The sequence below is a fragment of the Suillus discolor genome (assembly GCF_016758755.1).
Source record: "Suillus discolor strain FC423 chromosome Unknown F5147scaffold_8, whole genome shotgun sequence".
Lineage (NCBI taxonomy): Eukaryota > Fungi > Basidiomycota > Agaricomycetes > Boletales > Suillaceae > Suillus > Suillus discolor.
In genome coordinates this window covers 301,126-323,541 of record NW_024541255.1, presented here as the reverse complement: position 1 = coordinate 323,541, position 22,416 = coordinate 301,126, and the positions used below count along the sequence as shown (strand labels likewise).

Here is a 22,416-nt window from a genome sequence, read left to right as displayed (position 1 = left end):
GATGTGATGAGTTGGGCCACTCTCACATGTCAAAGCGGGTTGTTTTTACTCCCCCCTTGAGCGCTTTTTTTTCTTCTTTTTTGTCTCTTGCTTCTTTTTTTTTGATTGCCCTGGTGCTATTCGTTTCTTCCTCCCACCAGCCTACTGGGGTTCGTACTGAACATCTTGACTTTGGATGCAGGGCAGTACTTGTATTTGTGCCGGTCTTTGTTGATTGTGAGTGTTCGCTTGGTGTCTTTGAACGGGTGTTTAATATAGGTTGGGTTTCAGCAGTGTATCCGTGCATAACAACTCGCGCGCTATTAACTTCTCGACGTCGACTCTGCAGTGAAAGATGGTTAGACCAAGCCAAAGCAAGTCAGGGGGTGCTTTCCTTCCAACTGCCAGCACTAGTACTCCCACCTCTTCTCCATCACCCACCAACACCGGGTCCTCTTCTACACCCGACACCGCTGGGTCCTCTTCTGCATCTGACGCCGGTGGGACCTCTTCAGACTCTTCTACACCCGACACCAATGGGGCCCCTTCTATAACCACAACTTCTTCTACAATCGACATCTCCGGGACCTCTCCTATAATACCAACTTCTGCAACCCCCACAGCCGTGGTGACCCCACCGACATCACCCCAATCTTCCGCTGAACAAAATACATCATCATCATCTTCAACAGCTGGGGCAGCATCAACATCATCGGGAAATACGACCAGCTCGTTAGCAACTTCCTCCACAAATGTCAATACCGGCGCCATAGCAGGCGGCGTTATCGGTGGAGTCGTTGTCCTAGTATTGCTCGTCCTCGGACTCATCCTCCACCGTCGACGCAGAAAACATGTCGCGCCCTCCTCCGAATTCGCAGACACCATTAAACGCGGAGAGATGCCCGTCCTCCGCCTAGATTCCGGTGTAGAAATCGTTCCTTCATGGGCACGCAATGACGTCCCTCTACCACTACGACAAGACTCGTATTACACGAGTCCTGCCATGTCGAATATGAAACTCCTAGATGGGATGGGGATAGGAGGATCAGATGAGCAATCTACGCGTTTCAGTTTAGAAAAATCGTTGCAGCCTCTTCGACGCTCAGGTCAGCAGGGTTCGGATGAATCCATGATGATGGGCAACACGGCGCACAGGGTATCCAGTATTGGCAGCTCACAAGAGTTCTGGTCCCGTGACACAGGAAAGTTTGATACTCGGAAAGACTACAGATCTATATCCCCCCTTCCTACCGACACTAACTACGCGCCCTTGATGCAAAACACGTACCCCATGGAGCCTTCTCGCGCAGTGGAGACCTTGCAGAACGCATATGCTGATCTGTGGGAGCTCTCCGTTGTCCCGTTGACGCGCCCACTGCCAGATTTCGTTCGTAACGGTGCGGATACACAGCCTTTACCCCCGTTGAGACCTGTACGACCTAGTGTGGACATTGGGATTAGGAGGAAGGTTTAACGTTATTATTATTTTTCATATATGTTTACTGAACTTTTATTTCGGAGTCGGATTTTTGATATTGGTACATGGTATTCATCCACGAGGGTTTATGTACTGGTAATCAACCTTCTAGACTCTGAAGTTATGCGGCGAGCTTAAGTGCGTTGTTCTCCCTCCGTGTCGCCAAAGTCCGGCATACACCCATAGGGGATATGCTTATGAACAATTATTCAAGCTTTACGGAAGCTTCTTTATTCACTGAATAGCAACATCGCCTCCAGGAGATACGCAGGAAGCTAAGTGCTCGAAGCATATTTGCCCCTTCATCTCCTATCGTATGGTCATAGTAAAGCGGCGTCAGATCCAGTGTACCCTATACCACCTTATGGCCATACAATAGCGATGTTCATGGAGTGAACTCTTTCTATTCCGCTAGGTTTGTATCACGTGACTCCTCATCTCCCATCGTATGGTCATAGTCAACAGTTGGTAGATGCATTATGATTTCCACGACTTATGACCATGTGATAGCGATGTTGGTAAAATCGGGCGAATCCATCTTCTGCCTCGATTCAATCAACGGCAAAAGGGGCTGCTTCAGTAACTTGCTGTGACCAGTTCCTAAAATGGGTTATAGCACGGTTGTCCTATCCAATTATGCAAAGAAAAGCCCATAGCTGCCAGTTCCACGCTCTAGCATGGCACTGTGGTGCATAGCGAAAGCCAAGAATGGGCTTGAGGATGATACATCATGCATGACATCAGCCCGTGGCGCCACCGTATCACGGCAACGGTGCCTGCGGAGGTGGCATCCCTATCGACGTACTGTACCTTGCACTATTATTTATGGCTGGACTTGATGATATGGAGTCCTGCCAGTAGATGTTGGAATGAGCACATGCAAAACAAGCTCGTAGATCAGGAAAAGGAGTGGACTTAACGGTATTTGGTTAGCATTTGCATAGTGTCCTCGGACAATGAATGCTGACCTTGGAAACTAGCGGTGCGCAGGATGGGATGTACACTGACCAGGACGTGACGCAGGGCCTTCAGTGATCAGGCTGGATCAAAAAATGAAGTCCACGGCAAATGCACACACCGGATCGCAGAGATAGCCCAAAACATCCACATTGTCTGCAGGTACTGCGATCCATGAGAACGTCAATAATAAAAATACTAAGCACCAGGTGAATTTCGCATGGGCATGATAGAAAGGCAAGCTAGTTATAAGCCGAAAAACAAACTAGCTTCAAGTTGCATCTTATCCGCCGTTTTAATTGGCCCATCAGAATATTCCAGGCTGTTGTCGCGGCCACTTGGCTACTATTGAGCGCTGAGCAGTGAGCTGGGCGAGGTTGGGGCGAGGCTTCAAAACTTCCTTGTCGATGTACATATAGTGGCAAAGTCCATTTCCCACGCCAAGACCAAACCTCGCTTATGTAATCAATTGAAGTTATGATGCGGTGTCCGTAGTAAGTAAGCATTGCTTTCGACCATGCTGGACCATTGCTCAATCTCGCACAAAGGTCGGTCTAATAATCGTTTTGAAGCAGATGAACCTCACTATCAGTTCCAGGAGGTATTGTATTATGGTCACGCTCCTTTACCCCAGAGGCATCTTACTTGGCTTCTTCTCCTTCGTCTCCCGTAAATTCTCTCATACGTGAAGCCTTGATCGAAGGGCGGACAGCCGAGGAGAAATACGAGAAGGACGGATACGCAGTGAAGTGGACATTCTTTAATGATCTGGAGCTAATTTTTGTGGTACGTCCGCTGTCCATGCTGCCGGAGTAACTCTCGACTGACATTCAGAAATGCAGGTTGCATATCACCGCATTCTTCAACTAACTTATGTGGATGATCTCCTAGCTGCTCTCAAAGCACTGTTTATAAAACTATTCGAGCCATTCCTGGCTACTTTCGTCGCTTCGCTGCACGCAATAAAAAGCGGGAAACTCGTGTCAACTGCTGCGCGCGACTCTCCCAAGGCGTGGAACTTTGCAAAAGCATTTGAAGGCTGGGATGGTGTCTTCGAAAAGCTCTTGAAGGGATTTGAAGACAAAGCTGCCCAGGTGCGTGCTTGTTCTCGCACATACGTCGTACTTGCTCACACTAAGCTTGCAGGAACGGAAGTCTCGCTATAGACAAGTGGCTCCAGCTCTGCCCGACTCCAGTCCTCCTTCCGATGACCTCAGTACGGGTGAGTCTTCTATTTAATACATTGCGGATATATACATGAACGGCCTTCAGTCCCCTCCGAATCGTCGATTGCAGTGCAGGATGAGCAACAGATAGCTCGGAATGTACAAGCACTCAAGAATAGACTGCGTGGCCGGGGTGGCCGGAGGGGAGGACGAGGTGCGACGAGAGTGGACTCAGAAAGTGGCCGGGACAGCATGCCAACTTCAGAGTAAGTGTGCAAATCATTGTAATTCAAACCAATGTTTTATGTCATACAGCTCCGAGTCAACGAGCAAAAGGGCGAAAGGGAAGGCGCAGCGGAAATGGGGTGAATCGGCCCCGTCAGAAACAGAAATGGCCTCTTTGGACTTTAGCATCGACAAGCCTGACTCCGGCGCAAGTGGTCATTTATCGCACGACCTGCAAGCCCTTGTAGACAAGGCTTCTCTCGGAACTAGGACAAGGGATGGCTTTTATGAAGTAAAAGATTGGGACTTTGGTGGAAAGGATGACGAGGCGAATGGCGCTATCACTCGTGCTTTGAAGAACGAGGCTGCAAAGCAGCCAACAGGCTCATTGGGTGCTCTGAGTTCTTTGTTCTCGCGTTTGACAGGCTCCAAAGTTTTAACCGAACAGGATTTGAAGCCTGTATTGGAGGGAATGAAACAACACCTTATGAAGAAAAATGTCGCCATGGAAATTGCAGACAAGGTCTGCGAAGGTGTCGGAGAGAGTCTTGTGGGGAAGAAAGTGGGAGGATTCCAAAGTATGTCGTGTTTCGCATCCTTAACTCTTGTATTCTGACGTAGATTCAGCCACCAGCAATGCTGTTCGGACGGCACTGTCATCTTCGCTCACACGTATTCTAACGCCCAAGACCTCAACAGACCTATTATTGTCAATCAGGACTAAACTTTCTTCTCCCCTACCTTCCGCTCAACAAAGGATGCCTTATAGCATTACCTTTGTGGGCGTGAACGGCGTAGGAAAGAGCACAAACTTGTCAAAAGTCTGTTTCTGGCTCATCCAGAATGGCATGCGAGTGCTCATTGCAGCCTGTGACACTTTCCGGTAAGAGAGCCTGGTCAGTAATACTAGTTGCACTTATTCTGAACAATCGTGTAGGAGCGGCGCGGTCGAACAGCTTCGCGTACATGTGCGCAATCTTTCTATGCTTGGCGTCAACGGCGCAACGAATAGCAAAGGCCGTGTTGAACTTTATGAGAAAGGGTACGGGAAGGATGCTGCGGGCATCGCTAAAGAAGCCATCGCATATGGTAAGGAATTTCCATATTTCGAAGTGCATCTTTAACTCACGAATCCGTACCCAGCCAAAGATAATGACTTTGATGTGGTCTTAATCGACACAGCTGGGCGTATGCAAGACAACGAGGTATGCAACCCGGTACTATCATTGTCACAATCCTGATGGATCATTTCCGGCTAGCCTCTCATGCGTGCACTTGCCAAAGTATGATACGCCGTGGAAACTTCTTGGAACTCCGCTAATGAACTCCACAGCTTGTCTCCGCAAATAACCCAGACAAAATAATCTTTGTCGGCGAGGCCCTCGTTGGCAATGAGGCCGTCGACCAGCTTACTAAGTTCGACCGCGCTCTTCGTGACTTTTCGTCTGCATCCGGCTCGGGCAAGGGGCGTGGCATCGATGGCATGCTAGTGACCAAATGGGACACAGTGGATGACAAGGTGCGTGGTTTGCTTGCCGCAGCGATGATATCTAACACTCCCGCATAGGTTGGTGCAGCGCTCTCGATGACATATGTGACAGGCCAGCCAATCATTTTTGTCGGATGCGGCCAGGTTTGTTTTTATCTCTACCACTAACAAATAGCCCCATTCTGACTGCTTCAACAGACATATACAGACCTCCGGCAGCTGAGAGTTGCGAACGTTGTACAGGCGATACTAAGCGATTGATATTTTTGATGTAATTTTGCTATCTACTTGCTCTCTATATTGGATCAATACCAGTGTTGAAAAATTTTACGGCTGCCGAACATACACTGGCTATGTGATGAGTCGGAACTTTGAATCCTTTTCCTTCACGCATGAGGTTGAGAGACCACGTAGGTACTATACTATGTAACGGTCACCGACGCTGCCCAACAACCCCTATGCAATATACCTTCAATCCACTTGTTCCCATTCAGGTCTACTGGCTGTACTCATAATATTGGCTTATTCTTTCTACAGTTACTGTGATGCATTGAAGTTCACTCGGATGTGCGTACAATCCTGATTCAGACGTACCGCAAACTGGCACTTGCGGTGTAACTTTGTTTTACATCTTCAAAAGCACAACAGTATCAATACATAGTATAGACAATCTATGAAGCAAAGTAATCGAAAAAAGTAGCGGGCTCTGCAGCACATATGGCCTTACACGACTTATCACATGTTGTTTAACATTTGAACATGCGAAGAAAGGTGATACAAGACTGTACGACACGCTGCATAAGCCCGACAACTTCAGACTGGTCATTGAGATGACCCGGGGTTTGGAGAAGACATTCCTGTGTAGGTAGGTTAGCTTGTAAGTCTAAGAAGAAACCACTGTAAGTACACGGACCTTTGCAGGTTTCTCACCTTCGGAAACCCCGACAACTTCGGACTGGTTATTGAGACGATCTGGGGTGCGGAGAATATGTTCCTATATGCGTACTAGGTCGGCTTGCGAGTCTAGGAGGATACCATTGTGAACACACGTACCCTTGCAGGTTTATAGCCTTCGGAAACCCCAACAGCTTCAGATTGGTTATTGAGATGATCCGGAGCGGGGAGATGATGTTCCTGTGTGCGTAGGTCAACCTGCGACTCTAGGAGGATGACATTGTGAACGCACGTACCTTTACAAGTTTCTCGCCTTCGAAAACCCCAACAACTTCAGACTGGTTATTGAGATGACCCGGGGTGCGGAGAAGATGTTCCTGTATGTGTGGGTCAACTTGCGAGTCTAGGAGGATACCATTGTGAATGCACATACCTTTACAAGTTTCTCGCCTTCGAAAACCCCGACGACTTCCGACTGGTTATTGAGACGATCCGGGATACGGAGAAGATGTTCCTGTATGCGTAGGTCGGCTTACGATACTAAGAGGAAATCATCGTGAACACAGTGCACACACACCTTTGCAATTTTCTCGCCTTCAGCTAAAATGGTTAGGCAAGACTGTAGATCCTTCACACACCACTGTCTCTCGAGCCAGTCGAGGAGATGACGATCCCAGAAAGACTTAAATATATGGGCGAGTTTCTCGTCCCATGGCTTCGGAGCTCGCGAGGTATGGACAGCCCAGTTTTGACATGCGTAATTGAGAACATCGGAAGATGATTGACTTCGTTCGCGTGCTTTGTTTGCAAAAACAGAAAAGGTCTTCATTGCATGGATAATCTCCAAGTCTGGTAGGAGGTGGGGGTCTTGTGCGAATGTAGAGGTGGTGGAATGATCCTGGTGCCTTAACGCCAAGAACACAGGAAACATTAAGAAGTCCGGCAAGCTCTTAAACTGCTGAATGACTTGAAAAGCTGGCTGTGAAGACAATTCCGGGACGATCATGTGATGTTGTTTAATTGCTTCCAATGTGTTCGAAAATTCTTCCATTGCCACCCAAGCAGTCGTCAACCGCCACATTTGACCTTGTGGCGTCTGCAACCAGTCTCGCCCGTCTGGGGTTTGCAGCCAGTCCCGCGCACTCCGAGTCTGCAGCCAGTCATTCCCACCCCGAGTAGGCAGCCAGTCTTGTCCATCGTGGGTTTGCAGCCAGTCTTGCCCGTGCTCGCTTTGCAGCCAGTTTCGGCCGCCAAAGGCCTGTAGCCAGTCTTGGCCACCGAGAGTCTGCAGCCACTGTCGCCCGCCCTTGTTTTGCAGCCAGTCCGGTACCCCATGGGTCTGCACCCAGTGCCTCCCTCCCTGGGTCTGTAGCCAGTCCTTCCCCCCTTGGGTTTGTAGCCAGTCTTGCCCCCCCTGGGTCTGTACCCAGTCCTTCCCTACATGGCTCTGTACCCAGTCCTTCCCCTCCTGGCTCCGCAGCCAGCTGTTCCTACCCCGAGTCGGCAGTAATATTTTCTTGTACTGGGTCTGCGGTGGGTCCCACACAGACTGGCTCCGTGATCCCTCGGAATGTTGCATCTGCAATAGGTCCGGGATGGGCCCCATGTCAGAATGATGTATCTGCAATAGGTCCTGGGTTTGCGATAGGTCCCGGACCGGCCCCATGTCAGAATGCTGTTTCTGCAACAGATCCTGGGTCTGCGATAGGTCCCGGACCGGCCCCACGTCAGAATGCTGTTTCTGCAACAGGTCCTGGGTCTGCGATAGGTCCCAGATCGGCCCTATGTCAGGAAGCTGTATCTGCGATAGGTCCTGTGTCTGGGGTAAGTGTCGCAGAACTAACGACGGTATTCTTGCCAATATGGTTCGAATACGGGAGACTAAGTGTTGCCCACGCTGGGTCTGCAGCTGGTTGGAGATGTCCATCCAGCTTTGCGCCATCTCGATCTGCAGCCAGTTCTTCCCTTCCTGAGCTTGCAGCCAGGCACGCCCGTCCAGACTTTCCAGCCAGGCATGCCCGTCCTGAGTGCCTAGCCAGAATTGTAACTCTAAACTGCGAATTCCCCGAAGCCAGAGGAGAGTTACAAGCACTTGCATTGGTTCCGGCGGCTGGACGATGAAAGATAATGAGTGTGTTAGATTTTGGGGGTTGTGGGCTTCTATAACTTCTTCAATGCTAAGAGCGCATCCAACAGGGCTGAGCGGCCTGGGAGTTCTTGCACCATCAAGCGGAGAGAAGAATGTGCGAGTAGGGAGTGAGGTGAAGTGATATAGAGACTGCAGTTTGAGCGATGGGAAACATAGTCACGAACAGACGAGTGATAGATATTCACAGGGAGACTGCTGTTGGGAGGAACATCTATGACAGAGCGCAGTTGCACCAACACTTTCTCCACATCCCTGCCCTGACCAGGGCCAAGAAGTTCCGAGATTTGTGAGATCGGTAGAGGATCTGTAAGGGCAGTAACAATGGACAAGTGCAGGTATGCCAGCTTCGGATCAGCGCATGTGGAGAGGATGCGGTCATATAACTCGTACACCTCCGTTCCTGGTAGAAGTTCACTTGTGAGCTCAAGCATGAGGTGAAGCCGGTCACGGGGATCGTTGTGTCGATCGTCAATAAACTTCATCATTGTAGACGCCACAATGAAACGTCTGCCCGCTCGGATCGCCAGCTTCTCAATTTGATCCTGCGTTGGTTGTGGGAAGGTGGGAGAGCGATTTTGCAGCTTTCTGAATGAATGCTCCAAGAAACGATAGATATCTTCATCAACATCTGCGCCATCTAGCGAGATGATAGGAGTAACACCCTCCCCAGAAATCTTCACTGGTATCTCGCACAGCAACGGTCGCACATCTTCATTCTGCATGGCTTCACAAATATGCGCTTCCGAGCGACTCGTGACTAGAATATGGATCGAAGGTAGATCAGGATCGCGAAGAACTTGGGCGAGCAGGGAAATGAGTTCGGTAAGCTCGCTTTCAGATTCGTCTTCATCCCTGAATTCGGATGAGTATTCATTGGGGGATTCGTGTGTGCATTCATCAAGGGCGTCAACAACGAACGTCAAAGGCGGACACTCGCGTAGTCTGTGTTGAAGCTTCCGCAGAGGTTGCAGAAACAACCTCTCCATCTGCTTGCGAAGTGACTTGTCGGGGTCTAGAAGGGTGGGGTCCTTGAGGATAGCTCTGTTCACGTCTGTCTGAACGCTGGGAAAATTTTGAGCAAGTTGGTAGGCAAGTGTCATAAAGAAATAACCAGTCGTGCGGCGTTTCGTGTGCTTGCGCGAGAAAAAGAATGTTCCACCGAGCCGCGTTTCTACTTTCGTCTCCTCTGTCATTTTCAGACCTCTCATTCTTTCAGCTACAGTGAACGCTACAGCAGACTTCCCAACGCCGGCTGTACCATGCAACCAGATGAGTCTATTCATCTCTTTGGTATCGGATAATCCATAAATGTGGTTAAGAAGGACCACTCGGGTCCCTTCCAAACATTTCGGATGGGGCCGGCGTTCACGAGAGTCATGTTCAGCACCCTTCACAGCGACCTGGGAAAACTTCTCCCAGGTTCCTTCAGACATATCAAAGATCTGTTGATGATGTTAGAGAACGGGAGGGGGGGGATAAGAGATGGCCATACTGATGTTGGTTCTTTGAAGAGGGGGTGGTAATTATGACGATACAGATAAATGGAATGAACTTCGAGAAGTACTAGTGGGTACGACAGTTAGAAATCATAGAAGTATGGGTACCTCGCAACTTACGAGGACGCTGAATCGATGATTACAGGTTGACTGAGGTCGAGAAACAATATTTTGGCGTAGCTTACTGTGGAGTGATAAAGATTTCCAGGAGATGAATGCTAGTTCTAGCGCTGTGGAAAGCTCGCTGGAATCTGGTGGTGGGGTGTAGTGGAAGTTTTGAAGGACGACTAGGCGCTCGTCCGGTTTGCACGAGCGTCTTGCTCATCGGAGTAATCCCCTGACCAGCCTAGCCTTTGGCGCGGCACGCTAAAATTTTAGAAACATAAGTCGTGTAAATTGCAGCAGTTGGTTACAATAAGCTAGTAGGAGTCACAGAGCAATCAGAGACTACCCAGTGCCAGTCGCTGGGCGATTACTAATTTACGACGCGGTTTCGAGTCTAAGATGAAAAAAATCTCTCTGGCGGGGAGTCGAACCCCGCTCTCCCGCGTGACAGGCGGGTGTACTATCCGATATACTACCAGAGATATTTTAGGGCTCAAAACAAAATTATATAAACAGTCACGTCAATGAGGCTGAGCGGAGTTCGATCAGACTTCAATTCGATGCATGAATGAATGTGTGCTCAACAATATCCGCAGTCATCCTACATCCGAAAACGCTGCAACTCTTAAACTCCGAAAGTTTGTGCCCTCGCGTTCTCATTGTGGTTGTCCTATGTAAAAAAGGACTGGGGAATTACTACAGAAGGCAGATGGTAACACTACTTCTGCTAGGGAAGCACAATGATATCATTAGGTCCGTGGTTTTAGGAAAAGGATATCAGGCACGAAATACTACGTCTACTACGATCGTCCATCACAGTACTTCATCCATAAAGTGATCCCTAGCAAGCGCGGAGGTTATATTATCATGATGCGTAAGTTCAAGCCACGATTTCGGTTCTCACCTTTCTTGCTTCGTACTGCCATGCTAGTACTCACAAGTTCTGTACTGCTCGACTACGCTCCCATTTTGTCGCACCCAACCCCCTTCTAGTAGCTGCGTCTCGTTATTGTCTCTAAAGATTCATCATCCTGTTGCCGGTGAAACGTTACTCAACACATTACTTTCGATTCTGGCAGAATTGTCAAAACAGTCCGAACTGTGCTACGAGTTACTGTGGCCCCACCTGCCTATCAATACATTACAGTTCATGCTGGACTTTCTGCACATGTTCGAGACGATGCCTCGGGTCGCAAACCCTTCGTGTTGGAGCCAAAATCGCCTTACAACTATTGCTACTATTTCTAAAAATCAGATATCATTCCTGGGCGCTGATCTATAGATCTGATTTTTGCTTGGTAACACGAAAACTGACAGTAACACATAGAATAGCATCGGTAGAGAATGAAGGGAATTGGTTCTCTCGATAGAGCGATCCCAGTTGCAACGCGATAGCCACTACTGGTCTTGGTAACGGAATGTTCTGAAGACTGAGCCTCAAAAATATCTCGCCCTTTGAACATATGCAAGAAATTTGTATTCATAGGAGGGAACAATATATATCAATGAAGTAAACATAGATCGCATAGGTCCATAATTTAACTGACCGGACAGTCTATAATCGTACCAATGAAAGAGAACACAATCGAAATAACTCTATAGTATGGGCAGTCAATGTGTAGTAGTACTAGTGAAGGAAATCCGAAGGGATCAAGTTGGCCTGCCAGACATGCTACTAGTGTGCGGACTCTAAGACTGTAGGCGATGACCTTCAGCTTCCGAGTCGTAGGGAGCAGTGAAGGAGGCCGTTGTGCCGTATGGCGCGTCGTCGAGATATGGTCGTAGGGGACTTCTGACTCATCGAAGACTTACGGTATGTTGAGTGCGTAGTATGTGTGGGGGGGCCTGCAACCTCGTGGACAATGTGATTCCATGTCGTAGGGGACAGCGAGGGAGGCCAGTGCCATTAGGCGTCATCCGGATTGGTCGTAGGGGACTTTGACACCGGAGACATGTTAGATGCATCAACATCTGACGTTTTTGGTCATAGGAGACTCTAATAGTAAGATATCAGCAATGAAAGAAAGAGCATGAGTAGGCCACTCACTATCCGTAGATGTCGTGTGGAGTTCAACGGCTAGTACGGTATATTGTGACGGAAATTTTGGCGACTGCGAGGGGGTGCCGTCAAGAATAATGAGTTCCACATTTCGAAGTACGGTATCGATAGCATCGTGGTGTAGGGTGAGTCGTAATCGAAATTCCGAGGACTAAGAACGACTATCGTGAGTAGTAAGAGGTGCAATATTTCGTAGTATGATGGTGATGTCATGACGTAGGGAGTGTTGCGGTGCAAGTGTCGAGGGCCGAGACTGTGATTGGGACTGTCGTCGAGAGTAAACACTTGGAACTTCTGAAGTAGATTGTTAATCGTGTCATCATTATCATGTAGGGTGTGCTGCGGCTGCGACTGAAAGGGATCGTTCTCGAGGGAAAGAGCATCCATGTTTTGTAGTAGCATCTCGATAGTGTTATCGTGTAGAGTGGACTGCAGCTGAAGTTCTGATGACTGAGATGGACCATCGAGGGGGAAAGTATTTGTGTGGTGGAGTAGCGTGTCAGACTCGTTAGTGTTGACCTGTAGCACGTGTTGTAGTAGCTGAAGTTCTGATGCTTGAGAGGCATCGTCGCCGAGCGTAAGAGTTTCTGATTGTTGCAGTAGAGCGTCGATAGCGTGATTGTTGAGAGCAAGAGCGTCTGTGTTATTGCGCACCATGTCGATATCGTAGTTGTCGTCGAGAGTAAGAGTTGCTGATTTTTGTAGTAGAGCGTCGATGGCGATAGCATGGTTATCGTCGAGAGCAAGAGCGTCTGTGTTATTGGGTAGCACGTCGATATCGTAGCTGTCGTCGAGAGTAAGCGTTGCTAATTTTTGTAGGAGAGCGTCGATGCCGATAGCGTGGTTATCGTCGAGAGTAAAGGTTGCTGATTTTTGTAGTAGAGCGTTAATGGCAATGGCATGGTTGTCGTCGAGAGTAAGAGCGTCTGCATTTCTTGGTAGCGTATCGATAGCGAGGCCGTCGTCGAGAGCAAGAGCTTTTGTGTTATTTGATAGCGTGTTAACAGGGTGACAGTGTAGAGCAGGATGTGGCTGAAGTGTCAATAATGGAGATGGAACATCGTCGAGAGAAAGATCTAACATTCTTCGAATTAAGTCATCGATAAGGCAGTCGTGTACTAGGGTGCGTTGTGGCTGACATTTCGATGACTGAGGAGAATCGGGAGAAAGAGTTCCGAGTAGGTGGGCGATATTGTGATTGTCTGGGGTATGTGTTGACCGAAGCTCCGAAGGCTGAGATGGATCAGGTAGGGTGTCGATAGTGTGGTCGTATAGAGTGTGATGTGACGGAAGAGTTGACAAGTGAGAGGGTACATCGTCGAGAGAAAGATTTGAAATAGTAGAAGGTACACTGTCGAGAGAAAGGCTTGATAAGTGAAAGGGTACATCGTCAAGAAAGTATGATGAGATGTGAGGGAGTACATTGTCGAGAGAAAGAATCGATACATGAGAAGGTACATCGTCGAGAGAAAGAGTTGAAATGATAGGTACATTGTCGAGAGAAAGAATCGATACATGAGATGGTACATCGTCGAGAGAAAGAGTTGCCATTCTCCGGATTAGATTGTTGATAGTGTGAGAGTCAAATTCGGCATGCAAGGTGTGTTTCTGTTTGTCGTCCGTAAGGCACTGCGTTGTAGCCTGACAGGCATCCTACATACCCAAACTTTAGTTGTTAGAAGTTCAATCAATCGCGCCGCTTCTTACCTCGTAGAAAGTGCTTTCGTCAGAAAGCCACTCCGAGTCAAGGTCTGTGGTGTCTGAGACGCGATGACCTAAGAGGACGTCCTTGGCTAAGTCCTCATCGCGGGCTATGAGCGTCGTGTCGGAATCAATCATCGATAAGCCTTCGGTTTGGCCATCAAAGGCGGGCTGACTTGATTCAAGCATTGAGGATGACTGAGCTGGTGCTCCGAAAGCCTTGGTTATTGAGATAGCATCCACGATGTTGTCGCCAGAAAAAGCTGCGTTGGGCTCAGTGGTATCATCGACGTCCTTGTGAGCGGGGACGCCTTGGAAATCGTCGCTGAGGAATTGTCGAGCAGCTTTAGCGGTGGCTAGAAGAAGGACAGTTGTCGAGGAGTAGACAGTGGATGTGACAAGGCTTATGGAAACCTTCTCCGATCTGGACACGACCTGAATAGTGCGGTCGATGACGATTTCTTTGAAGAAAGCGGCTGTAAGATAACCTTGGAGAGCAACACGGGCGGCACGGGTTAAGGTAGTAGTAGAGATCATATTGGTGAATGAATGAAGGATCGTAAAGATATGCTGGCGGGCGTGAAATGATGGTAATGGCGGAACTGACTGAGGGATATCATTGCGACGACAAACACGATATATTTATACTCCAAGTTCAAACCTTAAGTTTGCACACCGATAAACAGAGCCGATCGCGACGCGGGGTCAGTCACGTGTTTGAAAAATCAACATATATAAGTTCGGGGCACTGGACAATAAATACCATGTCCCCGCCCGCCCACTGCATAGTAGGATGAGAACACAATCTAGGCCATCTTGAGATTATTCAGTGTACATAAATACCGCCAAAATCTGGTACACCGAAGGTGCTTCGTCAAAAGGAAACCGGATCATTACGATGACTGAGACTGGACGAGATCAACGTACCGCCGTTTCATATACCATGGTTGCAAGTATCTTCTTTCATGCCAGGCTTATTGCGAGAAAGTAAAACTGAGTCACAATATTCTTGTGACAAGTCCTTCAACCCTCGATACAAGGTGTATGGTACTCCATAGCACATAGCACCCGCTTTTTGTAGTTCCGGCAGTCCTGGAGCAACTCAGGGATGTCAAGGTCAAGATACACCACGATACAATGAGGTCTTGGAGGCCTCAGGCTTTAAACGTCCTTATCATAGTTTATGATCAACCCAGCAATGGAAGTACAACGTACCTCCTGAAAAACAGAGACTGAACTAAGTTTTTCTTTGTTAGTGAGCTGCTGCACAACCATTCAATCACTCGAAGAATCTCTATGACAATGGCATAACTCACCAGGTCAGAACGATGGACACAGGCCAGTGTGCCAACCAAAAGGCGTTGGTTAACCGGTGAATACTGACTCGCGAACAAGTCTAAGATACAGTCTAAGGAGTTGGGATAGGAATTGGATGGGAGGCTCACTCATGATGCATTGAATGAGCATGAAGAGGCGAGAACAAAATGATCCAGAAGGTATTGCCGAAAAGAAACAGACGGCGTTTGTGTAGACTCAACCCAATGCCCAAGCTCCTCGTAGATGCATTCACAGATAAGGCAGCTGCGTACTTTTCCATGTAGGTGATTTTTCTTTCATTCTGGGTTGTACATCGTCGAGCTTCGGGAATATAAACAGACAGGACATATTCCATCGGTTCCATAAAGACAACGGCCAGCTCCACAACATTAAGGTGACGGTATTGCTAGTCAAAAAAGGTGCGACGAGGGACAAGGCAAAGGTTGTGGAACGCATTCTTTTGGGACACCCCAAAGGTTAGATGGTCCAATATGCGGTCTCGGCGCATTCCCGCAGCTGGAAAAACGGAGAAGTGGTATGACCGTTTTTCGTGACTGAAGGTGCCAGAATCAACCGGCGCAGAAGAAAGGAAGCCTGTGAGCAATATTTGCAGGTCTGACCTTCTGCACAAAATTGGTTTCGAAGATCTCAAATAAAAATACTTGATTTCTTGAAAACCACGATTTGAGCAGGGGTGACTTTGAGGAGCGTTCATGTCGGAACACACACAACACGAGAACCTCCAACCTGCACAAAAATTGTATATTAGTTCAACAGTTTAGCCTTGGTGCTCACCTTGCCCGGAGGAATCAGGATGCAGTCAAGTTTTCGAGTAGAAAAAATTCAAAGAAAGATAATCATTTACAAGTCACTGTATAACCTCCTAGGGCGTCATAGCCAAGTGGTTACGGCGACAGATTAGAAATCTGTTCCTCTTTGAGGGCGTAGGTTCGAATCCTGCTGACGTCGCTCATCTTTTTCTCGGTGGTGGATCGGAATTTGGTCCTAGCACTGGCTTTGATCATTATTCATCATGGTCGTGGACAATACATGACACAAGATGCCACTGAGTCAGATTGAAACCAAGCACGACGGCAATACCGTGTTACCAACTACCGGTCCACCCATTTGAGACAAATGTCGGAGGTCGGATTTTATTTGTCGTGATCAATACGTAGCGGACATAAGCTTCTTTCAGATTCCAGAGGAGCCGAGCACGCCGCAGATACGTGGTGAAATCAGATGTAGTACCAGAGGGCTAATACGCATCGACATTCAGAAAATTGACGATTACTGGCCCCACTCAACCACTCCGTGAACTAGGCTAAACAGGGACTTCAACAATTTAATTGTCACGGCTGCCGCTTCTGATCAGCAAGGGCGATGTGACAGGCAATCGGACCCGCGATCACGGAAACCGTCTTCCTAATTTTCTATCAACCGAGTCGGGGTCGACAGAAAGCATGCGGCATACGATCGTGTTAAGGATTCCGTGGTTCTGAAGAATGATTGCGATGTACGTACAGCATGCTATTCGCTTTGACCTGATATGACCGCTTCGGGCGCTCCGGGGCTGATTCTTTCCGGACTCTTCTGTCAATATAGCCGCTGGGCAGACGATCCTGTGCAACGTGCATGAATATTTATTAATTTTGTCACAAGTACTCCATGAGGACACTTTGATGCTTCTTTGGAGGAAGCGGCCGGCAATTTGTGAAGTGACGTAGTAGGGGAATACTCTGATTCATAACCGATGTCAATAATAAATATGGAAGAATGTGTAAGGAAAATCATCATACCGCAGGCACGCAAATATCTTGACCCCTTCTAGCTGTGTGAGCGGTGATCTTCAAGTTCACAGGGAGTCCGTCCAAGCCCGGTGTAGGCTATACGTCCTTAGGCCATCCTCTCGGTAATTAGCCTAGGTGTCGGTGGTTGAAAACTTGCAAGGGCTCCACGCTGTCAACATTGTCCGAGGGAGTAAGCTGCAGTTCATCAAGTCACATTAGGAGGCCCTAGAACACACATAATAAGTTTGATGAGCCACACCCATGTTTGATTGGACGGTCTGACTTCCAAACCATAGTCTAGAAGAAGTTCTTTCATGACTCAAAACTCCGTTAGCGAGGAAAAGGGAAAAAGGTTGACTCATCGGCAATACCCTCACCTTACGTCGACCATGATTTTTTTTTCATGAGAGCGAATCACTACTGCCAATCGAGTACTAGCCTCTCACAATTCCCTAGAAGCTCGCATAGAGTTGAATCGTTTCTGCAAACATGATCATGATCAGGGATGCGACCCTAGGGAACTAATCAAAAAAAAAGTTTGGCTCTTCACAGACCAAAGGAGCATACAGCGGTTGCAAACCAGAAGAGAGTTTTTTCCTTTTTGTATCCTTGTTTATTGTCCTGTGGGGAGAAGTCCTATTATGGACACTACTGTTCAGCTACTCGATGTAGAACGATTAAGTTCACAGCTTATCAGTAAATATACCTACTGGCACATATGCTGCGACAGATCGGACGTGCTCCGTGAAAAAAAAGGCTTGAAAGGGACAACAAGGAAAGAGTTGCTCACATATGTCGAGTTAGTCACCCCTAAGCAGACAATGAAGATGGTCGTTAGCGTCATGTGTGGAAAATAGGCGGACATGCTTTTGGAATCGTCGTCGAACAGTGCAGCTGCGAGAAGTGGAAGTGATGGGAACAGAAGTGCGACTTCACCTCGCCACTACAATGAGATTTGCAACCCATACAACATGCAACGATTTGGAACAAAATCCTCAAATACAGGGGTGAACTGCTAATCGGTGTAGAACTGAGGCATTCCTGAATGTGGATGCTGAGAACAGGGGAGGAGAAACGAAGGGCCGATGAGAAAAGAGGAGCATGATAAAGCCTGGGTATGTGCCGAGCACACACAGTGCAAAGCCTCCATTCAGAAGCGTCTCGGCGAAATGATGCCAGCGCCATCCTCAACGCGTTTGTGGAGCGGGACTATGATTCACAGAGGCGACAACGGTTCGTCAAAGGAAATAGCGATGCTGCGGTGACCTATGAATTGATAGGTGCATAGAAGTGCATGATCGCCTCGGACCATAAGGCTACTGCAATGTGCAGATCAGCAAGAAGCCGCACAGACCAAACCACATCCGCCCGGAGCCCAATCGCTAAGATCGCGCATCAAGATTCAAGATTGCACAGCAGCATTCTCTTCCAACCACCCCCTCACATCCTTCTTGCTCACCAATCTCATCACCCTCATCCTCTCCTCCGGCGTGCGCTCGCGATACAAACGCATAACATACCCACAAACGCTCCACACGTCCTCCCAAGGCGCATCAAAGAGGTCCCACCAGCAATGAGGTGGCGAAGAAGGCAGTGATATGTCGAGATGACGAGAAGCAAGGAGAATAGCTGCGCTCACTATCGTTGGGACTGCGTATAACGCGTAAACGGGCGTTTGCAGGCTACGCTCCCATCAGAACGTGCGACGCAATGCATCATATAGACCATAAGAATCACTCACGCATCATTAAGGTACCCCCACGCCCTCGCACAAGCATCCTTCCGGCTCGTCAACCCCAAAACGCGGAGATAGTTTATGAGCGTGCCATATGGCAGGACCACGTGGACGTTGAACCCCAGTCGCTTGAGGATCTGCATCTCAGCTACGACTAGTGCATCTTTGAGATCATAGAAGGTGTTGCCAAAGTAAGACATTGGTGCGTATTTGAATGTGTCTTTGTTTTGGGGCGAGGAGAGGGTGTGGGATGTGCGTTGGAGAAGAAGGTCGTAGATGTTGATGAGGTCGCGCATCCGGAGCGGACATTCTTCAAGTTTGGATGCGAGGTATAGGGCTCCCATTCCGATGTCCTGTGTGATGAACATGGGTGGTGGGTTGTGGGTGGGATCAAAAGCAGAGGACTTACACCGATACCGAACTGTTTCATGGAAGTCACATACCAGAAACGTTGGAACAGGATTTGGGCAGTGGCTACAGCAACTTGCTTTCTGTCCAAGGGTTTCATGATTGATTGACTACAAACGTTGCACTGGGGTATGAAGACGTACTGTTTTAGCAATATACCGGCTTCATGAATGAGCTTGCACCCAAATGCCCTCAGATCCTCCTCCAATTCCGCAGGTATACCATCCCCTCTAGAAGGTGTGCGTTCTATCTGAGACGTCGAAGCTAGTGGCACCAGATCGACATGCATGTCTAATGCTCCTCTCAAGCGTTGCACTGCCAACGCAGACTGGAAGATTACTGGATTCAATCTCCGCGGCACTAAATACACGCACAACTTCAGAAACCACAAAATATCTGAATCATGCAACTCCCCATGAGCGGTCTACCTCCCAAACCAGAAGTTAGCAGAACAGCAAATAGTTGGCCTGAACCTACAGACGACAGGAGGTATGTAGGTCGACCGGTGCCAATGGCTGCACCAGACCATTACCGTCCCCGACGCGACGACAGAGACAGAGAGAGAGACCGCGACCGTGACCGCGAACGAGACAGGGATAGAGACAGAGAACGAGATAGAGACAGAGACAGAGATAGAAGCTATCACCCTCCCAGGTCGCCACCACCACGTTCGCCTCGAGGAAGAGACACCTACACCTCACCTTCTCGAAACGACACCCATCGCGAGTACTACCACCGTGACGAGCGCCACAGGGGAGAGAGAGGATGGGAACCAGACCGAAGGGCTTCGGAGCATAGGGACGACAGGGCTTGGACGCGCGATGAGCATACAGGGAGGGGACGAGGGCGCGGGAGGGGTCGTGTTTCGCCGCGCAGAGGGAATACCTATCGTGGTGGAGGAGGAAGTTGGCGAGGCCGCGATTCGGAGCGAGATAGGGACTATGGAGGGAGGGGAAGGAGTCGGGAGTATGACAGGAATAATCGTGATAGACGAAGATTCGATGATAGGGAGAGATCGAGTATGCACAGAGCTCCGTATTCTCCACGTCAAGGTAACGCCAAAGTATGTTGTGCTATTGACTCTTAATTCTTGACTTTGTAGATTCAAATGAACGCCGTCGGGAGCACTATTCGCCTGCCAGGTCTCCTCGTCGTTCATACTCACCCAGGCGATACAGCAGGCCACCTTCCCCTGATGGCAGCACTCATCGACATTCATCGAGATCTCCGGTAAAGCGCGATCTAGGACATTCTCCCCGTCCACCTTCAGCGCCCCGAAGTCGCTATTCAGACCACCGCGGTGATGACAGGCGACGCGGGAGTCAAACTCCCAGTCCCCGTCCCTCAAAGCGCTCCTTGTCTCGAGATGTCAAGCCCGAGCCTACGCACGAAGAAACGCGTCTCCCGGCTTCCCCAACACACTCCCAACGCTCGCTCCGCGCCCCAGAAGAAAAACCAGCCACCAAGTCTGCCTCCCCACATGTCAAAGCTGAATCTAACGATGACCTACGCCACGTTCAAGATCTCAAAGTCGAGTCAATCCTTGAAGATGTTCGCTCTCCGGCTTCAAGCCCAAAAGCCAAGGAGGAGTCAGCAGACCAAGATGCCGAGGGAGACTTCAAAATGCGCGACCGTTCCCCCCATCCACCGTCCCACTCATCTTATCACGCTATTAAAACGCCTCCAACTCCAGCATCTCCCGCTCCATCCTTTAGACACCCAATACCGGAAGACCCCTCAGGTGATATGCCTAGACCCCCCACAGCACCTTTCCTCCCCCCCTTCACGCGCCGGGAAACTCTCAAAGACCGCCTAGGCCAAAAATATAAAGACGAGGTATTGTAAATTCATTCATTCCTATCACATCGCACGTTTAACACAGCACAGCTATCCCAAATCGAAGCTATCGAAGCTAGCCGTTCGCGTGCAGCATCCGAACAAGTGCAAAACTCCAAAGCCGTCCGTCGAGCGTTGCACGAACTGGATCTCACAACTATAGACCTTCGTGCTGCTCAGATACGACGCGAGCATGCGGAGAATCACCGGAAGAAAGCTGCGAGTGCGAATGGGTTTTTTGATTTTGAGGCAGAGTTCCCTATAGCTTGAGCTCCGAGTACTAATCCCTACTAGACCACTATCACGAGCTGTGTAACGTAACTGGAAGGCTACTGCTGGCTACCGCCACCGATGCTAATAATAACTGCCTGACGTACTATCTTGTGGGAGATAGTGGAGTGCCCTTGCTTCTGCACCGTGGTGAGCTGCGTTGATCGTGGAGCGTACATACCTTGAAGTAGATTGTATTTATTTTGAAAATGTGGTAGGGGATAAGGCGACAGTCACTGAAAGGATCCGGTTGTTTGATGTATTGAAGGCCGGGCTGTCAGGGACGCGCGCCATAACTTACGGAAATGAACGGTTGGCGTCGTCCACGTCGGAATGTGGCTGAAGACTAGTTGGCATAATGTTGGCAAGATGAACGTTGCCGTTGAAAAGCGGTAATTGTGTGGGGCCATGGCATGAGGTGATCATATGCTACGATTCCACTATCTGAAAAGGCTCAGATGACATGCTATGTAATAGTATACAGTGTGGAGTTAATGCTGGTAATTATGAATCTAACTTGCTGTGCTCTGGGTGTAGAGGAAACGTACTGTGCGAATTAAGCGGTGTGATGGAAGGGCGGCAAAATATGTGGCAAACATCAGGTGGCGCTATACATAATCGGATGTATACATATACTCGCTGAAGGCATGTTAGAAAGGGGTTGAGGAGGGGAGATAAATAACTGACGAAAGGGAAAAGCCGGAGTAGAGGATGGTGTTAATAAGGATGCCCCTAAGATGGGCGATCAGGCCGGGTGGCGGTATATACGTGAGAACGACCCTGTGTGTCGGTATGGTGGACACCGGCTGCCCAGCGTTGTAAATCGGCGTTGCGGCGTTTTACACGCAAATGATCACGGTTGTGGTCGTCATTGTGATCACGTTTCCGCTTGGAAGGTCTGTGTGTGTAGGGTGGATGTGACAGGTCTTGGTCAGGATCGGGTAAATCGAATTTGAGGAAAGTAGGAGAATGATACGGAAGCGGACGAGGAGCGAGCAGAGGAACGTCGCAAACTACACGTAGTGTGACTGGTTCTGGAGAAGGTGATAGATCGGTTGAGAAGGAAGAACATGTTTCAGAAGGAGACGGAGGAACTGAGAAGATGATATAATTAGGAGGTGAATTTGTTTGATTAAGAATAAGGACTTACAGTAGGTATTGTGTTTGTCGAAAGTATTCCAAGGGAATAAGTCAGACCAGCAATAATCATCTAGAGGGAAAGTTGCCGATGACCAGCAATCAGGCGATACTAGTAAAGACATGATGGTGAGAGAGGAAGAGGGAAGGATGAGGCATGGGTCTTATATGGAGAGGTGAGACCTTCTGAACGCGATATAAGGGGGTTTCATCATTACATCAATTT

The 22,416-nt window shown here is 48.8% G+C and overlaps 7 protein-coding genes and 2 non-coding genes across 9 annotated transcripts; 4 read left to right on the top strand and 5 right to left on the bottom strand.

Moving 5' to 3' along the window:
- Positions 1–60: 60 nt before the first annotated feature.
- Positions 61–1,589, top strand: F5147DRAFT_411676 (uncharacterized protein). Its single transcript, XM_041429668.1, has 2 exons — positions 61–216; positions 271–1,589. The coding sequence occupies exon 2, from the start codon at positions 335–337 to the stop codon at positions 1,451–1,453; it is 1,119 nt and encodes a 372-aa protein (XP_041296870.1). The 5' UTR covers positions 61–216; positions 271–334; the 3' UTR covers positions 1,454–1,589.
- Positions 1,590–2,927: 1,338 nt separating this feature from the next.
- Positions 2,928–5,685, top strand: F5147DRAFT_676439 (SRP54-type protein; the record flags this gene model as incomplete). The annotated part of the gene is made up of 13 exons (XM_041436029.1): positions 2,928–2,961; positions 3,012–3,199; positions 3,256–3,507; positions 3,560–3,635; positions 3,686–3,845; positions 3,895–4,382; positions 4,432–4,687; positions 4,742–4,893; positions 4,948–5,009; positions 5,064–5,087; positions 5,138–5,323; positions 5,372–5,437; positions 5,492–5,685. The coding sequence occupies 13 exons, from the start codon at positions 2,931–2,933 to the stop codon at positions 5,552–5,554; spliced, it is 2,004 nt and encodes a 667-aa protein (XP_041296869.1). The 3' UTR covers positions 5,555–5,685.
- Positions 5,686–5,822: 137 nt separating this feature from the next.
- Positions 5,823–9,769, bottom strand: F5147DRAFT_834274 (uncharacterized protein; the record flags this gene model as incomplete). The annotated part of the gene is made up of 7 exons (XM_041443903.1): positions 5,823–6,150; positions 6,207–6,287; positions 6,347–6,427; positions 6,484–6,564; positions 6,621–6,701; positions 6,765–8,465; positions 8,501–9,769. 7 exons carry the CDS (start codon positions 9,767–9,769, stop codon positions 6,040–6,042), a joined length of 3,405 nt encoding a protein of 1,134 aa, XP_041296868.1. The 3' UTR covers positions 5,823–6,039.
- Positions 9,770–10,347: 578 nt separating this feature from the next.
- On the bottom strand, positions 10,348–10,419 carry F5147DRAFT_t40. Its single transcript has one exon. It is a non-coding gene; the product is annotated as a tRNA-Asp (tRNA).
- Positions 10,420–13,050: 2,631 nt separating this feature from the next.
- F5147DRAFT_676428 (uncharacterized protein) lies at positions 13,051–13,412 on the bottom strand. The gene has a single exon (XM_041436028.1). It carries the CDS (start codon positions 13,382–13,384, stop codon positions 13,115–13,117), a length of 270 nt encoding a protein of 89 aa, XP_041296867.1. The 5' UTR covers positions 13,385–13,412; the 3' UTR covers positions 13,051–13,114.
- Positions 13,413–15,901: 2,489 nt separating this feature from the next.
- F5147DRAFT_t43 lies at positions 15,902–15,983 on the top strand. Its single transcript has one exon. It is a non-coding gene; the product is annotated as a tRNA-Ser (tRNA).
- Positions 15,984–18,206: 2,223 nt separating this feature from the next.
- On the bottom strand, positions 18,207–19,236 carry F5147DRAFT_569679 (cyclin-like protein; the record flags this gene model as incomplete). Its single annotated transcript, XM_041430958.1, has 4 exons — positions 18,207–18,486; positions 18,546–18,892; positions 18,949–19,030; positions 19,091–19,236. 4 exons carry the CDS (start codon positions 19,234–19,236, stop codon positions 18,207–18,209), a joined length of 855 nt encoding a protein of 284 aa, XP_041296866.1.
- A 100-nt stretch (positions 19,237–19,336) lies between these two features.
- Positions 19,337–21,165, top strand: F5147DRAFT_676421 (uncharacterized protein). Its single transcript, XM_041436027.1, has 2 exons — positions 19,337–19,999; positions 20,050–21,165. The coding sequence occupies exons 1-2, from the start codon at positions 19,351–19,353 to the stop codon at positions 20,790–20,792; spliced, it is 1,392 nt and encodes a 463-aa protein (XP_041296865.1). The 5' UTR covers positions 19,337–19,350; the 3' UTR covers positions 20,793–21,165.
- Positions 21,166–21,467: 302 nt separating this feature from the next.
- F5147DRAFT_676419 (uncharacterized protein) lies at positions 21,468–22,377 on the bottom strand. The gene is made up of 3 exons (XM_041436026.1): positions 22,204–22,377; positions 21,741–22,147; positions 21,468–21,692 (listed from the first exon to the last, which is right to left on the bottom strand). The coding sequence occupies exons 1-2, from the start codon at positions 22,313–22,315 to the stop codon at positions 21,786–21,788; spliced, it is 474 nt and encodes a 157-aa protein (XP_041296864.1). The 5' UTR covers positions 22,316–22,377; the 3' UTR covers positions 21,468–21,692; positions 21,741–21,785.
- Positions 22,378–22,416: the final 39 nt, after the last annotated feature.